The sequence below is a fragment of the Diceros bicornis genome, chromosome 12, assembly GCF_020826845.1.
Source record: "Diceros bicornis minor isolate mBicDic1 chromosome 12, mDicBic1.mat.cur, whole genome shotgun sequence".
Taxonomy (NCBI): domain Eukaryota; kingdom Metazoa; phylum Chordata; class Mammalia; order Perissodactyla; family Rhinocerotidae; genus Diceros; species Diceros bicornis.
In genome coordinates this window covers 61,515,782-61,539,028 of record NC_080751.1, presented here as the reverse complement: position 1 = coordinate 61,539,028, position 23,247 = coordinate 61,515,782, and the positions used below count along the sequence as shown (strand labels likewise).

Here is a 23,247-nt window from a genome sequence, read left to right as displayed (position 1 = left end):
AAGACAGGTCCAGGCTGGAGTCATAAATCTGGGAGTTGTCAACATAAAGACGGTATTTAAAGCTGTAAGACAGGATGAAATCACCAAGGGAATAAAAAAGGGGTCTATGGACTGAGGGTACTTCATAGCAAGTGGTTGGAGAGAGAAGGAACCGGGGAAGAGACTGGGAAGGAATAACCAGTAAGGAAGAAAGAAAATTGGAATCATGTGGTCTCTCGGAGGCCAAAGAAAAAAGAATTTCCATAAAGACTGAATGATCAACAACGCCAAATGCTGCTAAAAGCCATTAAGAGTTGAGAACTGACCAATGGATTTAGCAACATGGAAGTCATCCTAGTAAGGGATGAAAGCTAAACTGTGGCGAGTTCAGTAAAGAATGGAAGAACCAACAAGTACAGACAATGCTTTTGAGGAGTTCTGCTGTAAACAGGACCAGACGGGAGCTGTAAAAAAGGGAGTGTTGAGAGTAACCTTTTCTTAACCAGAAAATGTACTTTATTAGCAGAACATGATACTCTGTTAGTGTTTAAAAACTTGTTATTGTGAAATAAAACACAGAGTACAAAAAACAAAAGTACAGTATTAACGGCTACAACACAAAAAAGTGTAATCATCATCCAAGAAATAGAAAACTGTCAGCATCTCACCTCTCATATGTCCCTGCTCTATCACAATCTTCTCTTTCCCTTAGAGTTACACACTTTTCTAGTATCCATAAATTCCTCTCTCTAAACAATCATTTGGTTTGGATTATTTAAAAATTTTTATGTATGATTCATCACTGTGGTTGAATATAGATCTTCCTTGTTTCCATCTCTGTCACCGTATAGAACTTCATTGGATAGACACCACAATGCATTTATCCATTCTGCATTTACACTGTTCCCAGTTTGGGTCCACTGCCAACAGTACTGCTATAAACATTTTTGTACATGAATCCTGGTGTATTGTGTGTACACATTTCTCTCATCTAAGGTATTTATCTAGTAGTTGATACCCTAGGTCATAGGGTATGCCTATTTTCAACTTTGATAAATAATGCCAAACTGCTTCCAAAGTCACTGTGCATATTTACACTCTTACCACTTTGGTATTAGAGCTCCCATTATTTCATGACTTTAATAATACTTGATATTGTTAGGCTTTTACAATTCAGCCAATTTGCAAAATATGCAGAAGTACTTTTGTTGTGGTTTTGATTTTCTTTCCCCATTGGTAAGGAGGTTAAGCATCTTTTCATTCGCTAGTTGGGCACTGGGATTTCTTCTTGGGAAAGGCCTGTTCAAGTCTCTTTTACCCATTTTCCTAGTGGGCTGCCTTTTCTTACTGATGTATAACTCTTTATGTACGTTGAACCAAGTCTTTCACTCTTTTAATGTATCACAAGTATCTTCTTCCATTCCAAAGCCTGACCTTCCATTCTCTTTATGGTGAATTTTGAGGTAGTTGGGTCAAATTTATTATTTCCTTTATTTTCATAACAAAATTTCCCTATATTATCTTCTAATAGCTTTAAAATTCCACTTTTCACGTTTATGTCTAAAATCCAAAAGGAGTTATCATTGACAAATACAATATAGGGTAGGGCAGAAGTTCAATTTCATTTTGTTTCCCAAACAACCAACCAATTTTCTTTATTTTATCTTATTTATAAAACAAGTCATTCCTCCCTACTGTTTTGTACTGCTTTCTTTGCTATTAATTAGGTGTCCACTTCTTTCAGGATTTCAGTTTTGGGATCTCTATTCTGTTCCATTAGTCTGTCTGTCTCTCCATGCAGTAATTTAACTGCAGCTTTAGAGTAAGTCTTACTTTAGATTAAGTCAGAACAGAGTAAGTCCTTCTACTTATTTTTGTTCTATAAGAGTGTTTTGGCTAATCTTGACCCTTTGCATTTTCATTAAATTTTAGCGTCAGCTACCAAAATACCACAGAAAGAATCTATTAGGATATTTTACTGGGAATGCACTGAAACTACAGGTTAATATGGGAAGAAACGATATGTTTAAAATACTGAGCTGTCCAGTGGTATCTCTCTGTTTATTTAGGTCTCTTTTAATGTCTAAATAAAGCTGTTTCCCACAGAAATCACAAACACTTTTTGTTATTAATTTATTCCTAGGTACTTGCTACTACTTTAAATAATTATCTTTAAAATTTTTCATTTTCAAACATCATGCTGTTGGTTAACAGAAGATTTTTAAATAGATTTTTATATCCAAAAACCTTAACAGACATATTAATTCTAATACTTTATCTACAGATTCATTTAATACATAGTCATATTTTCTGCAAATGACAATTTTTTCTCCCCTTACAGAATTTTTTCATTTTATTTTTCTCTCTCATGTTACAGTACTGGCTAAGATCTCTAACATAATGTCAAAGAGAAGTAGTATTAACAGGAATCCTTTTCTTATTTCCAGTCTTAATGGGAAAACTATCAACATTTCTTATAAATAGGAAGTTTTTCATCCACTGGAGGGGAGTCAATTCCCCTCTTAGCATATTAAGGAAGTTATCTTCTAGTCCTAATTCACTAAAGAGGATTTTTTTAAAATTTATTTTTAATTACTTATTTTTTTGTGAGGAAGACTGGCTCTGAGATAACATCCACTGCCAATCCTCTTCTTTTTGCTGAGGAAGATTAGCCCTGAGCCAACATCTGAGCCCATCTTCCTCTATTTTCTATTTGGGACGCCACCACAGCATGGCTTGAGGAGCAGTGCGCAGGTCTGCACCCAGGATCCGAACCTGTGAACCCTAGGCTGCCAAAGCAAAGTGCGCGAACCTAACCTCTACGCCACTGGGCCGGCCCCTAAAGACGATTTTTTGAAGCCAATGAATTTATTGTTTATTATGTTTTTCCTGCATCATTTGAGAAGTTCTTGTGATTATTCTCTTTTAATCTTTTAACGTGGCAAATCACACCATGTGATTTCCTAATGTTCACCTTGCACTCCTGGGATAAAACAAACTTGTTCATGATATATTATCTGCTTACATATTGCTAGATCTGGATGGCTAATGTTTAATTTAGGATTTCTAAATCCACGTTCGTAAGTGTGATTAGCCTATAATTTTCCTTTTCTGTACTGTCTTCAACAGGTTTTAGTATCAAGACTATGCTAGTACCATAAAATGACTTGGGGAGAACACCCTCTTTTTCTATTCCCTAGAATTTTAAAACCTGGAATTATTTCTTCCTTGAATGCCTGGTATCATTTACCGCTGAAGTTATGTTGGCCTGGAATTTTCTTGGTGGAAGATTACTTAATTGATTTTCTTTAATTGTAATGAACTTCAGATTTTGTATATATCCTTCAGTCTGTTTAGTAAGTTACTTTTTTTATTATTTGTCCCTTTTGTCTACATTTTCCAATTAGTTAACACGAGATTGTTCCTAATGGCCTCTTATGATTATTTAATTTTCTGATATTATTTATTTATGCCTACTCTCTTTATCTTTTTTTGATGAGCCTCTCAGAGGTTTACCAATTTTGTTAGTCTTTTTCAAGAAATAAGTTTGGGGATAATTCAACCCTTTTTATTGTATGTTTGTCATCTATTTCATTCATATCAGCTCCTATCTTTATAATTTTGGTTCCTTCTATGATTCTTTGGATTTATTCTCTTTTATAGTTCCCAGAAAGAAACTTATTGTCTAATGTATGCATTTAAACCTATATATTTCCTTTTTATGTTCTGTTTTAGGTGTAGTCCACAAGTTTAAATACACAGCATTTTCATGATCATTCAGTTCAAAAGTTTCTAATTTCTACTGTATTATCTTTTTGTTACTCAGAGAGTTTGATAAGACACAGGGGATTAAAAAAAAGACATGGTCCCCACACTCAAGAACTGTACAATCTAGTAAACAAGGTAACGTACTATTTTCTTAATTCTAAGATGCCATTTATTTTAAGACATGACATTGATCTAATAACTTCTTTTCAGGGAGAGATACAAAACTCTTCCATTTTAATTTTAAGACATTTCCCACCTTTAAACATGGTAAAATAAGTGTAGTATTGAGAAAATAAACTACAAATAGCTAAATGAAACGTGAGGCAGAGAGAAGTACTAAAGAAAGGTGCAAGTTATGTGCCACAGGAAAGTAGAAGGAGGAGTAATTATTAATGAACAAGCATTGGAAAAGAAAGATAGGGGAAGGCTTCATGGAAAGGATCATATTAAAGGATGAGAAGAAAGGTTAATCACAAAATATTTTATAAAGCTAGGTTAAAAAAAGGAAAACGTAAAACTATATATCCCAATTTTGCTTAAAATTTATAAAAGGGTATTCTAAGCCAAAAACATTAGCTAGGGCTAAACGCGTAAAAGTATGTTTGCGGAACAGTATGTGGTCTAGTGTGTTAAAGCATAGGATTAGAAAGGGAGACTACCAACTAGGTTAAAAGGGTAGTCTGGGGCTAGATCACAGAAAATGTAAAAACCAGACTGGTATAAACTAACTTGTGTTTTTGAAAGGTAACTAAAAAGAGAATAAAAAAATAAAATGAACAGAGGAGATGAGAGGCAAACAGTTAGTGGGAGGATAAGGGAGAGGCTAAACAAGAACAGCACAGATGAAATGAAATGAATATGAGACAGAAAATCAAGAATTGGCAAGTTATTGAATGTGGAGCATAGAAGAAAACCAAGAGTTAAAGATGACTCTGAGGCTGAAGCCAAAGTTTCCAGTTCAAGAGGCTAGTGGCGTTAATAGTGAAATAGGGTAAACTGTAAGATAAGCAAATTTGGGAGAGATGAGTTCATTTCTTGACATTTTCAGTTTGAGGACTGGCTGGAACATACACATGGTAATGTCTGGTATGAAACTACTTTGTGTTAGGCATTTGAATGTGTTAGGCATTCAGAAAATCCAAGATGCAGATGTAAACTCATTAGTTGACTGGCATACGGACAATAGTTGAAAAGATGAAAGTAGACAGACTCCCCTAAGGAAAAAATGTCAAGTATCTCTATTTTTCCAATACTGAGACAAGTTCAAAGAGGAAAGTAACTTGGCCAAGGCCACACAACTAAGTGGTAGAGCCATATTCCAGATATGACTCCAAAGCATCTGGTCACTAAGCCAGACTCTCTTCTATGTTTAAGGTTGTACACAGAGGAAAGGGAGACTGATAAAAAGCAATGAGAAAGGTGGAAAAGCCAGGAGAGTAAAATATCCCAGAAGTGACAGTAGAGAGGAGTTGCAGAGAGTTGGACATAGTCAATATGGTGAAATACAACAAAGAGTTGAGAAAAATAAGGATGCAGGAGAGTTGAGAAAAATAAGATGCATTAACTCAGAATTGCCACTGAGTTAATAGTAGAGCTACTGCAAAGGAATCGCGGAGGTAGGGCTTAAAAGAAGTGTGGGGTAGAATGTAAATTTTGACAAGACATTCAAGAGAGGAGCACAACAGAGGTAAATCTTTTTAGAATGAAGAGGGAGACCAGCACAATGGTTGTAGGGAAGGACGTGGCAGAGGGAGAAAGACTAAAGATACAAGACTAAAAAACAACAGAGGCATACAGAATCAAGCAGAAGGCTTAAAAGTCGATAATCAATATAGTATGAGGATCAGGGATTTGATGGATGAGAGCTGAAAAAGGATAGAAGGTGGAAAAGTTAAGGACTGTATGAGACTTGAAGAAATCAATTTTCTCAAGTGAGCTCTTTTATTAGCACATTAAGCTTTATAACTATGTAACTATTTGCATAAGGAAAGCAAGAATTATTTCATCATAGTCCTGGGCAGAATGAAGTATAGAAGGCATTAGAGAAAGTTTAAGAGTGAGGGAATCATCTAAACAGTCAACAAGTCACTTAGTCATACAAATACTAATTCCAGTAAAGCCCCTTTTATGAGAATGGTTTTTACATTTATATTTGTAAAGGGACTAAATGTTGTGGCTCAGAAGGTTAGGTAAAACAAACCATTTTTTTCCTAAAAGGTTTACCTGTTTTTAATTTTATTTAAAGTCAATTGTTTTAAAATAAATACAGTATAAAAGGTAGCTTTCTTTTAGGATTACCAACATGGAGTTCACTGTTGAACAAAACAAAACAAAAAAAGCAATAAAAAGCTTTCTCATAGAATGGAAGAAGAAAAGAAGTAACCATAAAAATAAATTTTGAGAAGACCAAAGTTGATAAAATTAACAGCAAAATACCTTGATGTTTTTAGTAAATAAGATGATGAGCTGAATATGAAGAAAAGGAGCAAAAGCATTTATAAGAAATGAAAAATAGGACCAGCACTAAGAGCCAAAAAAGATCAGCGAGAGTTACAAGCAGTAGCAAATAAACACAGGCCAGAAGCACTCTCTTAAATCAAGGTCCTACCTAGAATCTAGTAAGGTAGGACTGTTGTACTCCATGACTCTTCTCCCTTTTTTACCTGTGGCTAAAACCCAAGATGAACCCAGGGTAGGCTTAGCAGTGGCTTTCATAAACTAGTAGCTCAGTTCTTTTTAGCCCTGTCTCCCCCTCCATGTGCCTACAACTTCAGCTTCACGGTCCATTTCTCAAAGGGCTGCTTTTGCCCAGGTCTCTAATACACAATGGCTCCAAGATAGTAGCTTCTATGAAGCAAATGTATAGCTGGAGTAAAAAAAGAAAATAAGAAGAATGCCCCCATTCTATCATTTGTACTTCAAGTACAGTAGTATTAACATCTTCTCTTTATCCAATGGGCTAGACAAAATAAACCCAGATCTTAGAATTTTAGAGAGAACAGAATGAATGCAATTGATATAAAAATCCTCAAAATAACATACAAAACTATTAGCAGCACTTAACACACAAAAGAAACACTCAATCATATAAGTCAGAATCTTTCCCAATACACAAACCACATTTCCTAAATGATCTGAATAGAAAATTTAACTACATTACAATTAAATGGAAACTGGAACTCATATTTCATCAATAAGTAAACTGTATAGTAATAGGAGTAACTACTCATAAACTAAAAGTAAAAAGATAGCATACTTAAAAGAAAAAGTGAGTCTTCAGGAGTGGAAAGAATGAAGGAATGGAATAGGAAGTGATGAGTTACCTACTGATATTCAAATGTAGCCTTTAAATCTCACTTTAAAAACATAACACGTGGGGCCGGCGCTGTGGCATAGTGGTTAAGTTCGCGCGTTCCACTTTGGGGGCCCAGGGTTCACCGGTCCGGATCCTGGGCATGGACCTACTCACCACTAATCAAGGCATGCTGAGGCGGCATCCCACAAAGAAGAACTAGAAGGTCCTACAACTAGGATATACAACTATGTACTGGGTCTTCGGGGAGAAAAAAGAAAGAGAGGAAGATTGGCAACAGATGTTCGCTCAGGGCCAGTCTTCCTCAAAAAAAAAACAAAACATAACAAGCGCTGCTTTTATTGGCTTAAGAAAAGTATCTTCCTTCTTCCATTATTATTAAAGTAGTAATTTTGTATCTAGTTTCATAAAAATCTACTTCACAAAAAATGTATTTTGTTGGCCCTTTCTAAAAGTTGTACTGTGGCAATGGGCAGAAATTTTTCTAATTTTCTCTATATTAGGCTTTCATAGGCATATTATTGTAGGCACTGTTGCTATTAGGTTATAAATATTAATAGCTTAAAATACTATGAGTGCACTAAACAAGACTGAACAATGTTAAAAGTGGAAAATATTAGCTGCAAACGTCTCAATATTAACTAACTAAATGACTGTTCTTTTAAGGCAGGAATGGCAAATTGGTTTTGTATTACATGCCAACTCTAACCAACTGGTTTTATTTCTTGAAACTCTGCATTGAGAATTCTGGGCTACATTCAGCTGGAAAGATGCTATGGTTTATGCCATAAACGGAGTAGAAAAAATGGCTCTGTTGAGAATTCTAATACATGTTTGCTATCCTTAATAAGTCTCACAAAACTACTGATTTCAACTATTGGTATCTGAGTTCTAAATAATTTATTGCAAGGCAGGCAAAATTTTAAAGACATTTCTTCTTTTTTTCACTCTTCAGTGTGAGAGTCCACACTTAACATTTTAAATCTATTTAAATTTCTGTAATTAACCAACTATATACCTGGCATGCCCGTAGCAAGACTCTGACCAAAAGCCAAAGTTGGATTTGCTGCAGCAAGTGATTCTGCCTGCTGCCCTTGCTGGCCCTGATTCGGAGTAAGAGGGCGCTGACCTGCTCCAGCACGAAGAACCTACAAAGGACAAACGATTTCCTTAAAACTGAAATTATAAAATAACAGATAATAAATAAATTTATCTTGGACAACTTTGCATATATCACAAACAGCCTTTGGATATTCTTTGAACATATTTACATGCAATGAAATGTCGATTTAGCATGAAAAAAACATAAAATAAAACACAGTCACTGGCTCTTAACAACTAGAACAATCTATTAAGCAACATGGAGATTCTACAAGGTCTTTGGGAAAAATTATTTCTAGTATTTGTGCTCTTTAACTTACCAAAGTAGTATTAAAGTAAAAGAGATTTATTTGGGAGTGGGGGAGATGGCAAAATCTCAGATGAAGACAAAAAATTTAATTTAGGTTTTATTTTCTAAGGCTAAAAACTGAAACACAGGAAGTTTAAGGGAATAAATTAAGTATAATTATTCAGTTAGTCTGTTATGAGATTATGGTGCAGAGTGAAAACTTCAAATTGAACGAAGTTTTCAGAATTCAGAAGCTTTAATAAAAGTAAATAAAAGCTGATTTTTAGCAAAAATTCTTAGGGTGACAAGAACACAAGATTATATCAAAACAAGGTGAAAACTTAAGGTTGGTCAAGTTTTGCTACTTTGCAATACATAGCTGTTGTAGTGCTTCTATTCAAGCATAATACACATTGATTTCACAAAGACAAATATTTAAACAATTCAGGACAAGGGGGACTCATTGTAGTCCAACTTGTAAGCAAGCATCACACACAGGCGTGTTATGTTCAGGCAGTGTTATATTTTTATGTTTGCCCAAGAAGATATAGATTAAAAAAATTCATTAAACGATGCTGTGGTATAATCTATAAGGACTGAGCCAAAGGACAGCTTCAACAGAAGATCAATATAGTATTATAAACTATATTAAAGGAAATTTAGAACAAAATTTAACTGCCAAGTAAGTAACACTATACTTGCCATTAGGTTGCTTCTTTGGTATAAATATGATGAATCTGACAACCAGAATTCTGATATTTATCAATAGTGTTTTTACATTTATCAAAATAGTTCTAGGAAAGTGGCTGAAATAAAAAAGAATCTTCGTGATAAACATTTTGTTTTAAGAAATTAAATCTAACCTTCGGTAAAAATATTTCTTTTCCTGCTTAAAATTATGAAGTATCCAGTAATCTTTTTCTGGTCAAAAGTTAATATTTAAACTAGTAATTTAACACCCAGAAGAAAATGAAGTGACAACCACTCTGATAGACACATTAAATAGCACACTGTAAGAGGTGATAAAAAGAAAATTAAAAACTGCTAGAGATTTCAAGACAGTTTCAGTAACAAAAATGTAGAGACAGAATACAACCAAATCTTTAAATTCATATAATACTGATTAGGGGGAAAAAAATGTAATCAATATCTGTGCACCGACTATATGCTAGGTACCATGTTAGATATTGAGGAAAAGAAAAAGAGAGAAGACACAGATCTCGAACGCAAGAAGCTCACAGAATTTCAAAGATTCTTCAGGTATTATTTAATGAAGGCAGGCCTATACCTGTTGCTGTCCAGGCTGAGCTTGTGATGCTGCTTGCTGATTTGCTGTGTTGTTTGCCGCAGCTGCAGCTTGTTGCTGAAATAAATTGGCTGGATACACCCCCCATGGAACACCATAATACTGAGGTGGAACCACTGCTGGACCTAAACTCCACATCCCATCCCCCAAAAAGAAAAAAAAAAGTTACTACATTTTATAGATAAATGAGGTCAGTTACCATTAAAGTAAAAAAAAGGGAATTAAATCATAAAAAGGGAAAGTGCATAAGACTTGGAGCAGATGCCCTAAAAATCTATCCACTTACACCTGTAATATCCTTTCTATTTTTTTCTGCCTCTATTAGGGAGAAAGTCTCATTCAGGTATTGATTATTAAAAGACAAAGTATTGAGGAGTGATAGCAGTGGCCTTACTGTAGAGATATGAAGCTAAACTCAGGAGGACCAATGAATTGACAAGACACTTAACCATCTATTTAACATTTACTGAATGCCAGTTTATGGATATGATACTGGCAAACAAAAACAACATATTCAGGGGACATTAGATGTCGTAAAATTGTAAGATCTCCTAGGCTCAATTGATAAAAAAAGAGTATTTTTATCTTCTCTTAAAGAGAGTATTTTCTGACTGCTGAAAAGAATCACAGAAATAAAACAACTCACTTTTACCTTCTAATTTACAATCTATAACATAAAACTAGGGAACATTCTGGTACCAAGCTTGCTACAACTGTGTTTGAATTGTAAACCTTCAATTTAAAAATATTCTTCATATTTGAAACAGAATTAGTCACAATTCTCACAAAGTAATTGAAAATCACATGAAAACAAATCAAACACCAGTTTTTACGTGATTAGGAAAATGGGACTAGTGAGTCAAAATAAGAAAGAACTAGGTAATGCAAGCACAGAGGGACACAGACATAAGAAAGCAAACTAGGAAAAATAGAATGAATTGTTCTTGCTCTATTCTACTTTATCCAAGATAATGTTTGATTCCTGGAGAGTAAACAGCATCATGCACAATAAGCCCCACCCACCATTAAACTAATGAATAAGATGTCATGATTCCTAATATAACCAACATGTCCTCAAATTCCACTGATATGATTTTAGTATATCTAATTTGTGTATTTTTAAAAGTCAAACTCTTGGTTTCACTTTGTTTTGGAAGAAAATAAAGTTCCAGTCTAACTGACTGAATCACTAAAATGAAAAGCTTTAAAAAGTTTAAAGGAAAAATATATTTCTAAAGATAGTTTAAGCAATCCTCAATGAGGACTGTTAAAACACTGAAAAGGATTTATGAAGGAAGGATACACTGTCAAAATAAAACAAGAGCCAGACATCTACCAGAACCTCTCTGTCCAAAACAGTAGCCAGAAGCCACTTGTGGCTACTGAACAATTAAAAGTTGGATAGCCTGAATTGAGATGTGCTCTAAGCATATAACATACACAGGATTTAAGACTGAGCATGAAAAATAAGAATATAAAATACCTACTAATAATTTTAAAAATATTCATTACATGTTGAAATGATAATATTTTGGATATGCTGAGCTAATCAAATACATCATTGAAATTAATTTCATCTGTTTTTTACTTTTATAATAATGTGACTACTAGAAAAATTTTAATTATATTATCTGGCTCACATTCTATTTCTACTAGACAGTGCTGGTCTTAGAAGGCCTAGAATGCTTCTCTCAAAACTAACAACTTCTTAAAGTTGCCTCTCTCAGTTGTATACGTTAATGATTCTCTGTATGTATAATATACCAGCAGTTAAATGGCACCAGGAAAGTTCATGTGATTCATCTTTATGGAATCACATGCAGATCTATACCAAAAACTACTGAATGTGACAGGTTAGTTTCAGCCTGTTAAGATAACAAACAAGAATTTGAAACTAACATTTTTTTCACTTCTTAAAACAAAGTCTTGAGTATAAAACAAAAAAAAAGTCCCCAAACTCCTAGGAAAAGACTGACTGTTCTACAGTCATCATGATAAATAACTACCAGAAGTAGATTCATAATTGTCTAATTGATCAGTGACAATTCACTTCAGTGAACTTATCTCTGAAAGTAAAAAAAATCAGTGACAGCCTGGAGTTATGCAAGTCAGCCCATCAGTAGACTCACTTCAGTGAACACACTTCTGTGGCTGCCATCACCCTGTTCCTGCCTTGGTAACCAACATAAACCATGGCTAAGACTAATTTATTTCTGTCTCTGTAACCAACTCAACCTAAAACAACCTTCCCCCAACCAACTCTATACAAGATCAGTAAATCGCTTTGCTTAATAAGACTGACTGACCAGCACACAACTCTCCCTTACTTAACATAAGCAAGAAGTACAGTTTTTGTTTTTTTTTAAATTTACAGTTTTACTGCAATACAAGTGACATGTAACATTGTGTAATTTTGGTTTTTATTTCAGATTTTGAGTGGTGGTCTCAGGCTTTGACAGTTTTTACTAAGTTCTTTCCAACTCCACCCCACCTCCACCTTTTTGTCCCTCAGGCTTGCCTGCACATTTTAACATTGCTAAATAAACTTTACTTTTCAGATATTCATTCTCCCAAGATTGCTGAAGCTCTGTATCTTACACTCTTCTCTGACCTGAATATTAACAGCACCTACCCCTAGTTTATTTTCTGAGAAGTAACTTTACTTTGCATCATCTCTGCGGGTATCAGGATTGGTCTCAAGAATGAAGATTTGTGGTTGACAATGTAACATTTCTGAAACTACAAAACTGAAATGTAAACCAACTATATACAGGAGGAAAAGAGTTATCAGGTTTAGGCTTTATCCTATAGCATTAGAGTTGAATAAGCTAACTGTCTGGAAACTTCAGTTCATTCGGGATAAATGTTTAAGTTTTTCCTAGGAACATCAAATTGCCCAAATAGAAAAAATAAAGCATATACGACAATTAAAACTAAATTCATAATAAGCAACAAGGATGAACAATAAGTTACCTGCTAATGTTGCTGCTGCAGCCAATCCTGCTGCAGTATACGGATCGGTCCCTGGAGGAGCAGCACTAATAATATATGGATTTGGCACAAATGCAGCTGGAGCAAGGCCTGCTGAGAATACACCAGCTGTATTTAAAAGGGGGAGAAATAATGAATGAAAATGTAAAGTATGATTTTCTTCATCAGGTAAAAATATTTCTACTCTGAATTTGGGGTGGGGCAGGAGAGTGTGTATAATGGTTCAAATTCTTATTAACTGAGTGACCTTGGGCATGTAACACAACCTAAGTAAGGTTCTTCATTTATGAAATAGGTGTATCACCAGTTGTCTTACAGGATTTTTGTGAGAATTAAATGTGATGTTGAATATGAAATGACAGCATAGTACTAGCACATAACAGGCACACAATACATGTTTAGAATTACAACCACTACTGTTCAATAGTAGTTTTTCATTCAGTCTTGACTAAGCCCACTATGAGTTAGGGATTCAACGGTGAAGAAGACAGATAAGATCTGCCCTCACAAATCACTCCATCTAGTGAGAAAAACAAACAAGTAAACTGGCAATTAGAATATATTATAATAGGGCTATGGGCATAGAGAGGAGGGGTATCTCCCTCCTCCAAAACCAGCTTTGGAAGGGGTGGGTGGGATGGAGTGGGACTGTAGTGTGTAAGATAAAACCAGAGCTATAAACGGAAGGAAGACCCATGAAGTTTCCCGGATCCTGTTAAGTCGTTTGGACTTGACTCTGAAAGCAATAGGACAATAATGAAGAGTTTTTTGTTTTTGTTTTTTGCTGAGGAAGATTTACCCTGAGCCAACATCTGTTGCCAATCTTCCTCTATTTTGTATGCGGGCTGCCGCCACAGCATGACTGATGAGTGGTGTAGGTCCACGTGCAGGAGTGTGCCAAACTTAACCACTAGGCTACAGGGCCAGTCCAATGAAGAGTTTTAACCAGGAGAGTGACTTTAAGCCCACCTTTGAGGCTAATATATGCCAATATGGATCTGGCAAAGGCTAAGAAAGACTTTAAAATATTCATTTGCAGTACTTATGAGAGAGAGAGAGAGAGAAAACCGCTGTATGGAGGAATCACTGTGTAGACCTTTTACCATACAGTACTAAAAAATTACTTTGAAAATGTGCTGCTGGATTTGCCTCTTTTAGAAAATAACAGACAAGTAGAAGGTGAGGAAATATTGAAAGACGATGTGTTTAAAGGAGCTCAAAAAGGTTAAGGTTAAATGATGATTAAATGGGGGAGGGGGCCAGCCCAGTGGCGCAGCGGTTAAGTGCATGCACTCTGCTTCAGCAGCCTGGGGTTCACAGGTTCGGATGCCAGGCGCGCACAGATGCACTGCTTGTCAAACCATGCTGTGGCGGCATCCCATATAAAGTAGAGGAAGATGGGCACAGATATTAGCCCAGGGCCAGTCTTTCTCAGCAAAAAAGAGAAGGGTTAGAATTGGATGTTAGCTCAGGGCTAATCTTCCTCACACAGACACACACACACAAAATTTAAAAAATTAAAAATTAAAAAAATAAAGGGGGGAGGATATGAGGATAAAAGCAGATGGACATAAAGTAACTTTTAAAAAAGTACTCAAAAGGAGCATTTATCTTAAAATCAAGATTCAAACACTTAATTCTAACTATATTATAGTGGCTTTCAAGTTTTTTGACTGTGACCCACAATATGAAATATATTTCATATCAACTTAGTATTAATATACACACATATACACAACAAAAATCTCAAAACATATTTATCCTTATGAAGTTCCAATGCACTCTATTTTCTATTTAATTTTTCTTTATTAATTTCTATTATATATTTAATTTTTAAAAATACTGGCCATAACCCCCAAGACTTATTTCATGCCCACCCACAACACGGCATCTGAAAAATGTGCTTTTAATAAAGGAAATAAGAATTAAACAGAGGATTCATTAAATTCTTGCAATACCATTCACTGCAATATCTGAGCAAAATCATTTGCTCAGAGTTTCATTCTAAACTATGCCTTAGGTCAAAGATTTCAAGATTTCCCTCCAGTTCCTCTATAATGAACGATCTTTATTACAAGAATAGAAAATGATGTATTGATATTCATGGTCTACTCACACCACTACACAATCTAAAAGCCAGGACATAATATTTTTATATTCTATAGTTTTATTATTAAAAAAGATTGCTTTTAAAAACTTAAATACACGGAATGTATAAAGTAGAAAGTCAAAGACCTCATGTAACCTTTACTACTGACACTTGGTTACATCCTTCTAAATTTTTTTCAATTTTAGAAATGATTTTAATACAGCTCTCTCCATATTTATATTATAAAGCAGATAAGAAGTTTTCAAATATTTGAAAAACAAGGAATTAGTTCAATCTAATGCAGATAAATTAAACCTTCTGTTGAAAAAATGGAGAAGCATGTATTTTAAGCTCACATGATTCACTTAGAAATATTTATAATACATTAAACACCAAATATGCTTGTGTATGTATATACATATATTTGTGTTTGCATGCATATATACATGTTTGTATCTATGTGTTTATATATGGACATACGTATAAACATATACGCTTCTAAATTTTTAAAAACATATACACACACATACATTTTATAATCTAGGCTATGGTACTTTAATATGCTTTTTTCACCTGCCAATTAACCACAGATCACTTTCTATGTCAACAGATACCTTCTAGCTCATTCTTTTTAACGGCTGCGTAATATGTATTCTATTGTACAGAAGGAACATAATTTAACCAGTCTACTACAGATATATATTTAGATGGTTTATACTCTTTTCCTATAAATAAATAATGCTATTATTCTTTAAGTACTCAGGTATCTGCATTATCATCATTTCTTTATGAAAAGTCACGTAAATGGGCAAATATGTATAAATTCTTGATCCACATTTCCAGATTATCCTCCAGGAAAGTTGTACCAATTTATACTCCCGTCGAGAATATATGAAAATGTCACTCACACTCCTGCCAAAATAGGACATTATCAAACTTTTTAAAGAGTTGTCAATCTGAGAGGTAAAATAAAGCATTAGTTTTTGTTTTCATCTATGGTTTTTCAGCTATCAAAGATGCAAAACGGGCTGGCCCAGTGGTGCAGTGGTTAAGTGTGCATACTCCACTTCGGCGGCCGGGGATTCACAGGTTCGGATCCCGGGCACGCACTGACGCACTGCCTGTCAAGCCATGCTGTGGCGGTATCCCATATAAAGTAGAGGAAGATGGGCACGGATGTTAGCCCAAGGCCAATCTTCCTCAGCAAAAAAAAAAAAAAAAAAAAGAGGAGGATTGGCATCAGATGTTAGCTCAGGGCTGATCTTCCTCACAAAAAGAAAACAAAAAAAGAGGCAAAATATAGCAATCCTTTATATTTTTATTTTTCTCATTTAAATTTTTAATCCATCAGGGATAGGACCCAATTATCTCCAAGCTATTTTCTAAATACATTCTTTTATTGATTTGAAATGTCAATTAAAATTAAAATCCACCCCATCAATGCACCCCAAGCACACACACACATCTATTTCAGAGGGTTCCTGTCTACTGATCTACTTGTATATTCCTAGGCCAGTATCACACTGTTTTAATCACTGTAAATAATACTTGTTTTGAAATATGGTTGAGTAAGTCCCCCTCTTCCACTTTAGTTTTCCATCAATTTCCCAGTTTTACTTTTCTGAGACAAACATCAAAAACAAACTTTCAAGTTCCAAAAAAATCCTATCGGGATTCCAACCAAGAATACATTAATCCACAAATTAATTTAGGGAGAATTGACATCTTTATGAGTTTTCCCAAAAAGGCATGTGTCCCCATTTATTCAAGTCTTCAGGAAATGTTTATAGTTTTCTTTACATATGCCTTGCACATCTTTAGTTTCTCCCTACTCTACTCTATGGCTTCTACTTTCTATTTTCTATCTCCCATGTCCTGATTACTATGGGTTATCTCAGTGTTCTGGGATTTTTCCCCAGTTTTATCTTCCAGTTCATTTAGTCCTAGTTGATAGCTAGTCAATTATGCAGCCCACCTACATCTTTTTATTTACAAGATTCCAAAATGGTCTGTTTTCACATCATTTTGTTTCAAGACCTCTGATCTTTGACAGTGTAAGTCCTTTATCTCTTAAGATTCTGAATATACTTTTAAAGTTCTTTCCAGAACTTCAAAGTTCTCTTATTTCTACCTCTTGAGTGTAACCTCTACTGTTTGTTATATGATTCCTTTCTGGCTGATCTTTCTTGTTTGCATTCTAATTTTTGTTTGAAACACTGTCTTATATGAGAGATTCTCTTACATTCACCTGTCCATCAGGTTGTATCACGATTGCCAACTATACACCATAATGGTAAGTCTCCAAACCAAGTCTTGTATTAGTGGCTTAGGGGCTCTTACCCTACGTGGTTAGCATGACTCAACCCCCATTCCTGGCAGTGTGTAGGCCCTCTGTTTGTTCGTTTATCCCTCTTGTAGCCCTCTGCAGCCTAGATGGTTTACTTGCAACTTACTTCTATGGATCGTCTCTCAATTTCCCATACTACAGAAATTCCCCACTATCTAAATAACCCTGCCTCTTTCTTTTCACTGTCTCTCCCTTTTGAGTAGAGATGTGTATTTTAAAACATCAAATATATTGTATCTGTTATCTCTTTCTGACCCAGTCCATGGGCCAAGTCCAGCCTGGTACCTATTTTCGTATGAACTAGCTAAGAACAATTTTAACATTTTGAAATGGTTGAAAATAAAATAATAATTTGTAACACATGAAAATTATACGAAATTCAAATTATAGTGTCTAAAATTTTATAGGAACACAGTTTTATAGGAATTCATTTATGTATTGTCCATGACTGCTTTTGTGCTATAAGAGCAAAGTTGAGTAGTCATGACTGAAACACCATGGCTTGCAGAATTTAAAATATTTACTATCTGGGCCCTTATAAAAAAAGTTTGTCAAATGCCATTCTAGAAGAACCTTCTAGAGCTGCACTGTCCATTATAGTAGTTACTACCACATATAGCTACTGATCATTTGAAATATGACCAGTCTAAACTGAAATTTGCTGAAAGTGGAAAAACGCAAACATGATTTCAAAGACTTTAGATCAAGAAAAGAATGTAAAAGTTCTCATTAGTAAGTTTTATATTAATTACGTATCTGAAATGAAATTTTGGATGTAGTGACTTAAATAAAATATTATTCAAATTAATTTCACCTATTTCTTTTTACTTTTTAAAGTGTGGCTACTGAAGAATTTAAAATCCTATGTGGCACATATATTTCTATTGGACAGTGCTGTTCTAAAAAATCCTATGTGGCACATATTATATCTCTATTGGACAGTGCTATTCCAGATGAGCTATCAGCCAGCCAAGAGATGACTTGGATAAAAGGACTGATGGTCAACAATGATATATTTAACTGTGGAACAAAGATTAAAATGTAGGGTCAATTTTGGTAAATCATGTGTTCTTGGAAATATTTCTTGTTTATTCAGGTTTTCAAATTTATTTGCAGTTTCCCAGATGGCTTCACAAAGAAGTTCTGCCAAATCTTTAAAGATCATATAAGTCCAACCCAAAGAACTAAAAAAAGAGACATTTCTAAACTCTTTTTATGAAGCAAGTATACTGATATCAATATCTGACAAAAAATACAAAAACACACACACACAAACTAGATACCAATTTAAAGATATAATGAAAGATACGAGACCATTTACAACGAGACCAAAAGATTAAACACCTGAGAACAAACTTATCAAGAAATATGCAAACTTATATGAGAGAAACTTTAAAGCATTCATAAACAACACAAAAGCAAACCTGAACAAAAGTAAACATATATCATGTCCTGGATGAGAATATTTAATGTCACAAAGATGTCAATTGTCCCTAAGTTAACTTAAAATTTTAAACTGACCTTCTGCAAGTAAATACGCGGATTCTAAAGCTTGCCTGAAAACACCAAATAAGCAAGAACAGAAAATTTAAAACTCTAAAAAGGAAGAGCAATGAGTGTAGTAGCCTGCCACATATTAAAACACAGCATGAAGCCTCAAGAAATAAAAAGTGTTGTACTAGTCCATGAATAGACAGCAATCAGCATATTTCTAACAATCAGAAGGAAGGACTAAGTACAGGGATAAAGGACGCTGGGGAAAGAGGAAAGAAAACAGGTCTAGAGTGCATGCTACTATCAGAAGTCATCTAGAAATGTGTGGTCATCTTTGATTAAAACCAAAAATACAATTTGGGACCTAGGAAGCCTTCTTGGATTGACACAGAAGAATATGAAGTTAAGGGAAAAGAATCAACTTAATATACCCCCCTTCCACAGATTCTGAGGTTGAAAGCATTTACAACTTTTCCAATGAGTAAATAAAACAAGGTTAGCCATAATCAAATAGGTATAAAAATGGTTACACAAAGCTACACGTGATAAAATGACATAAAACTATACACACAGATTTACCAATGCCATATTCCTCGTTTTGGTACAGTACTATAATTATATTAAGATGTAGTCATTTAGGGAAAACTGGGTGGGGAACCTCTCTGTACTCTCTTTGCAACTTCATGTCAATCTATAATTATCTCAAAAGGAAAGGTTAGAAAAAAAGACCCCAACATGGACAACAAATACCAATGCTTGAACTCAAGCAGTAACAAGTGTGCAACTGTAATAAATGACATCACAGCAAAGACTAAAGGTCAAAGACCAAATAACTTTGAATGAAGTAAGGAAGAAAATATTTTAAGAAATTTTCTTAGGATTCCTATTTCCAAAACATTTTTAAATTAAACATTCTGACTTGATAATGGACACAAATAACTACATCTGAATTTCCAAGTATTTGATTCAATGTCACAATGAGAAAAAAACTTATATGCTGACAGCTTTCATCAAGATATAGATTTTTACTTAGCCAACTATACAAGTAATAATCAGAAACAGTTCTTCCCCAGTTACTATTAACTCTTGCCATGTAATCGATTACTCTTTGATCTCACTGAGATGTTTCAAAAAGTAATGAAATAACACCATTCAGTGAAAGAAAAATGAAACATTCTAAACACTTTAACACAAGATTTTTAACAGTCTAACTAAAATCATAACTTATAGACTCACCTATATGTGGCTGTTGAGCCGCAGCTAATGCATATTGCTGCTGTTGAGCTGCAGTTAACTGCTGAACTGTTAGTGCATTAGTCCTCTGAAAGAGCTATTAGGGAAAATATTTAATACAAAGATTAGTCTCAGGCATTTCATTTCTATTTAGAAAGCTGGGAACAGAATATTTTAAACACTTATTTGAATAACTTTCTCAACTATAAGGACATTTTATTCAATAAAACATTAAGCGTTCAAGAACACACCTATTATCATTCAATGCCTCATAGCATTTCAGGCTACACTAATACATAGTTAAGGGGAGATTCCTTAACGGAGGGGCATGTTTTACCTGCTGCTGGGAATTGTAGTCAAAAAGGCCTACAGTAGCTCCTGAAGAGTCCATTGGTACTTGATTACCAGGATAGTCAAACTGTAAGGAATCCAGACCAACTTGTTCCATGGCATCCAGATTCTGAGTTTCAGGATTTGAAAATTCTTCAACAAGTGGTTTATTAGCTACAGGATTAGGAAGAGGCCCCAATCCTTCTGAGGGGTTAGTATTGGGGCCCAGGCGCTCAACTACTTCAGTTGGAGAGGCTTGACGACTTCCAGGAGTACGACTACATGAAGAAAACAGAAAGGCATTATGAATAAAAGTAACCAAGTAAATCACAAGTTGAAATGGGAAAGTAGGAAAATCATGAAAAACAAATGGTTTTAAAATACAGAGGACAAATTAGGCACCCCAGGTCACTAACCATTCTGCTTTGTCACATATTTTTCTATCAAACTTCCCCTTGAGAATTGACATAGTTTCATTTTTTTATACTATTAATGATTATTCTCCCCAATTTGAATAACATAGAGATGTAACTCAATTTTACACATAATGAAAGTGGCCAATATCACAACCTTTAGGCTTAGATTACTTGACACTTTTGTCTCAAATCAGACAAAATGAATGGTAGGTTATGAATATAGCAGACTCTCAAGTGACAAATAGCAGAAAGGCTCAAAACCAAAACCCACCTACCATACTCCTGTCTTGTCCACCAGCACATAACTTTGCCATAACATCTTACTTAATATTTCAGGAAAAAACAGGCCATAAAGGATCATTATGGCCTTCATGACTTAAGGGTATAAAGCGTGGGATACAAGAGAAAAGGGCAGTGAACTAAGACAAAAGGCTGACTCCTTGACTCTGTCTTTAAATATGATGTTGAATAAATCATTTCATCTTCCAGGCCTCAGTTTCTTTATTGAGGAGACTGAAGAGATGACCCTGTGGTTCCAACTAACAAGAACAAAAAAACTATTTGTGAAAACTCTCTATGACAGGTCTCCAAAAACCATCTTTATCACACCAAATTGTTTCAGTTTAAATCATCAGAAAGAAATGGAAATGTATAACATTTATCAAAAACTAAGAGTGCACATCAATGAAAAGCATAATTCTACATAAAAAAGCAACTTTCTCTATTGACTAGCCTCAATTTCCCCCCCAAATTTATTAACATTGGACTAAATTTTTAGCATTGACTCTAGTCATGTGTCACTTAAAGACGGGGATACATTCTGAGAAATGTGCTGTTAAGCGACTTCGTCATTGTGCAACCATCACAGAGTATGCTTACACAAACCTAGATGGTATAGAGTACCACTCACCTAGGCTATGTGGTACTAATCACATGGGACCACCATCATATATGCGGTCCATTGCTGACTGAAACGTTGTTATGCAGTACATAACTGTATTCTCTTTTTATCAACATCCTTCATGGTGTAAACTTTATTTCTAGACATAATTGATCCTCATTTCCAGTCTCTTTCCTTCTACAGAAATATTTTATATAAGATCTTTTCCCTCACAAGAAATAAGTCTTCTCTGAGGAATCATGAGTTCATAGCATATTCAAACATAAATACACTAAATAAATGGCAATAACGATTTTACCTTGCTTTCAATGCCAGTTGTTACACCTATGTAACTCTGTCCGCAACATCAGGTGCTTCACATTGGGATAAATTTGTTAACATGTACAGAGCATTTAAAAAAGTAATTACTTAATTACAAGAATTGTTTTCTAGATATTTAGGTGAACTTACATTTTATTTAAAAATCAACCACTGTCCTTGCAACATTAAGAGAAATTTCAAATTTCTTTCCCTTTTAACCATACCTAATTTTTCACACGAAAAATTGGTATCCACTGGGGACTGGTTCCAGGACCCCGCCGTGGATGCTCGCCCCTTATATAAAATGGCATAGAATTCACATATAACCTACGCACATCCTCCCATGTACATTAAATCATCTCTAAATTACTTACGATACCTAATACAATGTAAACCAGTTGTTATACTGTATTGCCTAGGGAAGGACAAGAAAAAAAAGTCTGTACATGTTCAGTACAGACGCAACCATCATAGGCCTTTTGATCCATGGTTGAATATGGATAGGGAGGGCCGGCTGTACTGCAAAGGTTTGTTTTTCATTCAGAATATATAGGAACAAAAAGTAAAACTGAAAGGATCTTCTTTAAACTCAGCCAATTAAAAAAAAACAAATCCTGCTATAGTTCTTTCATTCCCTTCAGTTCTACTCCAGTAATGTATATATTGACGATGTATCAGTTAATGTACATATTAATGATGTGCTGGCATATTGACCATACAGCCACAGCTATTTGAAACGTTTGTGCACTGTCAAGTACAATACTCTATCTAAAATAATTTATAAAGAATTTTTTTGTTTGTTTGTTTGTTTTTGTGAGGAAGATCAGCCCTGAGCTAACATCCATGCCAATCCTCCTCTTTTTGCTGAGGAAGACCCGCCCTGAACTAACATCTATTGCCAATCCTCCTCCTTTTTTTTTTTTTCCTTTTTCTCCCCAAAGCCCCAGTAGATAGTTGTATGTCATAGCTGCACATCCTTCTAGTTGCTGTATGTGGGACGCCGCCTCAGCATGGCCAGACAAGCAGTGCCTCAGTGTGTACCCGGGATCCGAACCCGGGCCGCCAGTAGCAGAGCACGCATACTTAACTGCTAAGCCACGGGGCCGGCCCCTAATTCATAAGCAATTTTAAATACATACCCCAAACTTAACGAAACAAAATTAGAATGCTAATAAATACGAAGTCCATATTAATATGGAGAAGTATAGCCTTTCACACAAAACAACTCTAATATGGCAAAAAGTAAAGGATACCACAGAAAAGAGTCATCATGCTATCAGTGGTGCTATTTTCTTGCTATAGTTAATGGTGTATTAACACTTCAATTATAAATGTATACTCTGAAGAGTTTATACTCAACTCAGTTTTAAATGTATGCTCTTGACTAAAA

General features: G+C 34.8%; 1 protein-coding gene across 5 annotated transcripts in view; it reads right to left on the bottom strand.

Moving 5' to 3' along the window:
• PUM2 (pumilio RNA binding family member 2) overlaps nt 1-23,247 on the bottom strand; it is a 93,844-nt gene that overhangs the window by 33,320 nt on the left and 37,277 nt on the right. For all 5 annotated transcript variants that reach the window (XM_058551737.1, XM_058551735.1, XM_058551738.1 and 2 more), the window contains exons 6-10: nt 20,248-20,518; nt 19,914-20,007; nt 12,730-12,855; nt 9,739-9,881; nt 8,079-8,208 (exon numbers count right to left, since the gene is read on the bottom strand). In XM_058551737.1, coding sequence (XP_058407720.1) covers nt 8,079-8,208; nt 9,739-9,881; nt 12,730-12,855; nt 19,914-20,007; nt 20,248-20,518 — 764 coding nt within the window. The remainder of the gene's footprint in view (nt 1-8,078; nt 8,209-9,738; nt 9,882-12,729; nt 12,856-19,913; nt 20,008-20,247; nt 20,519-23,247) is intronic.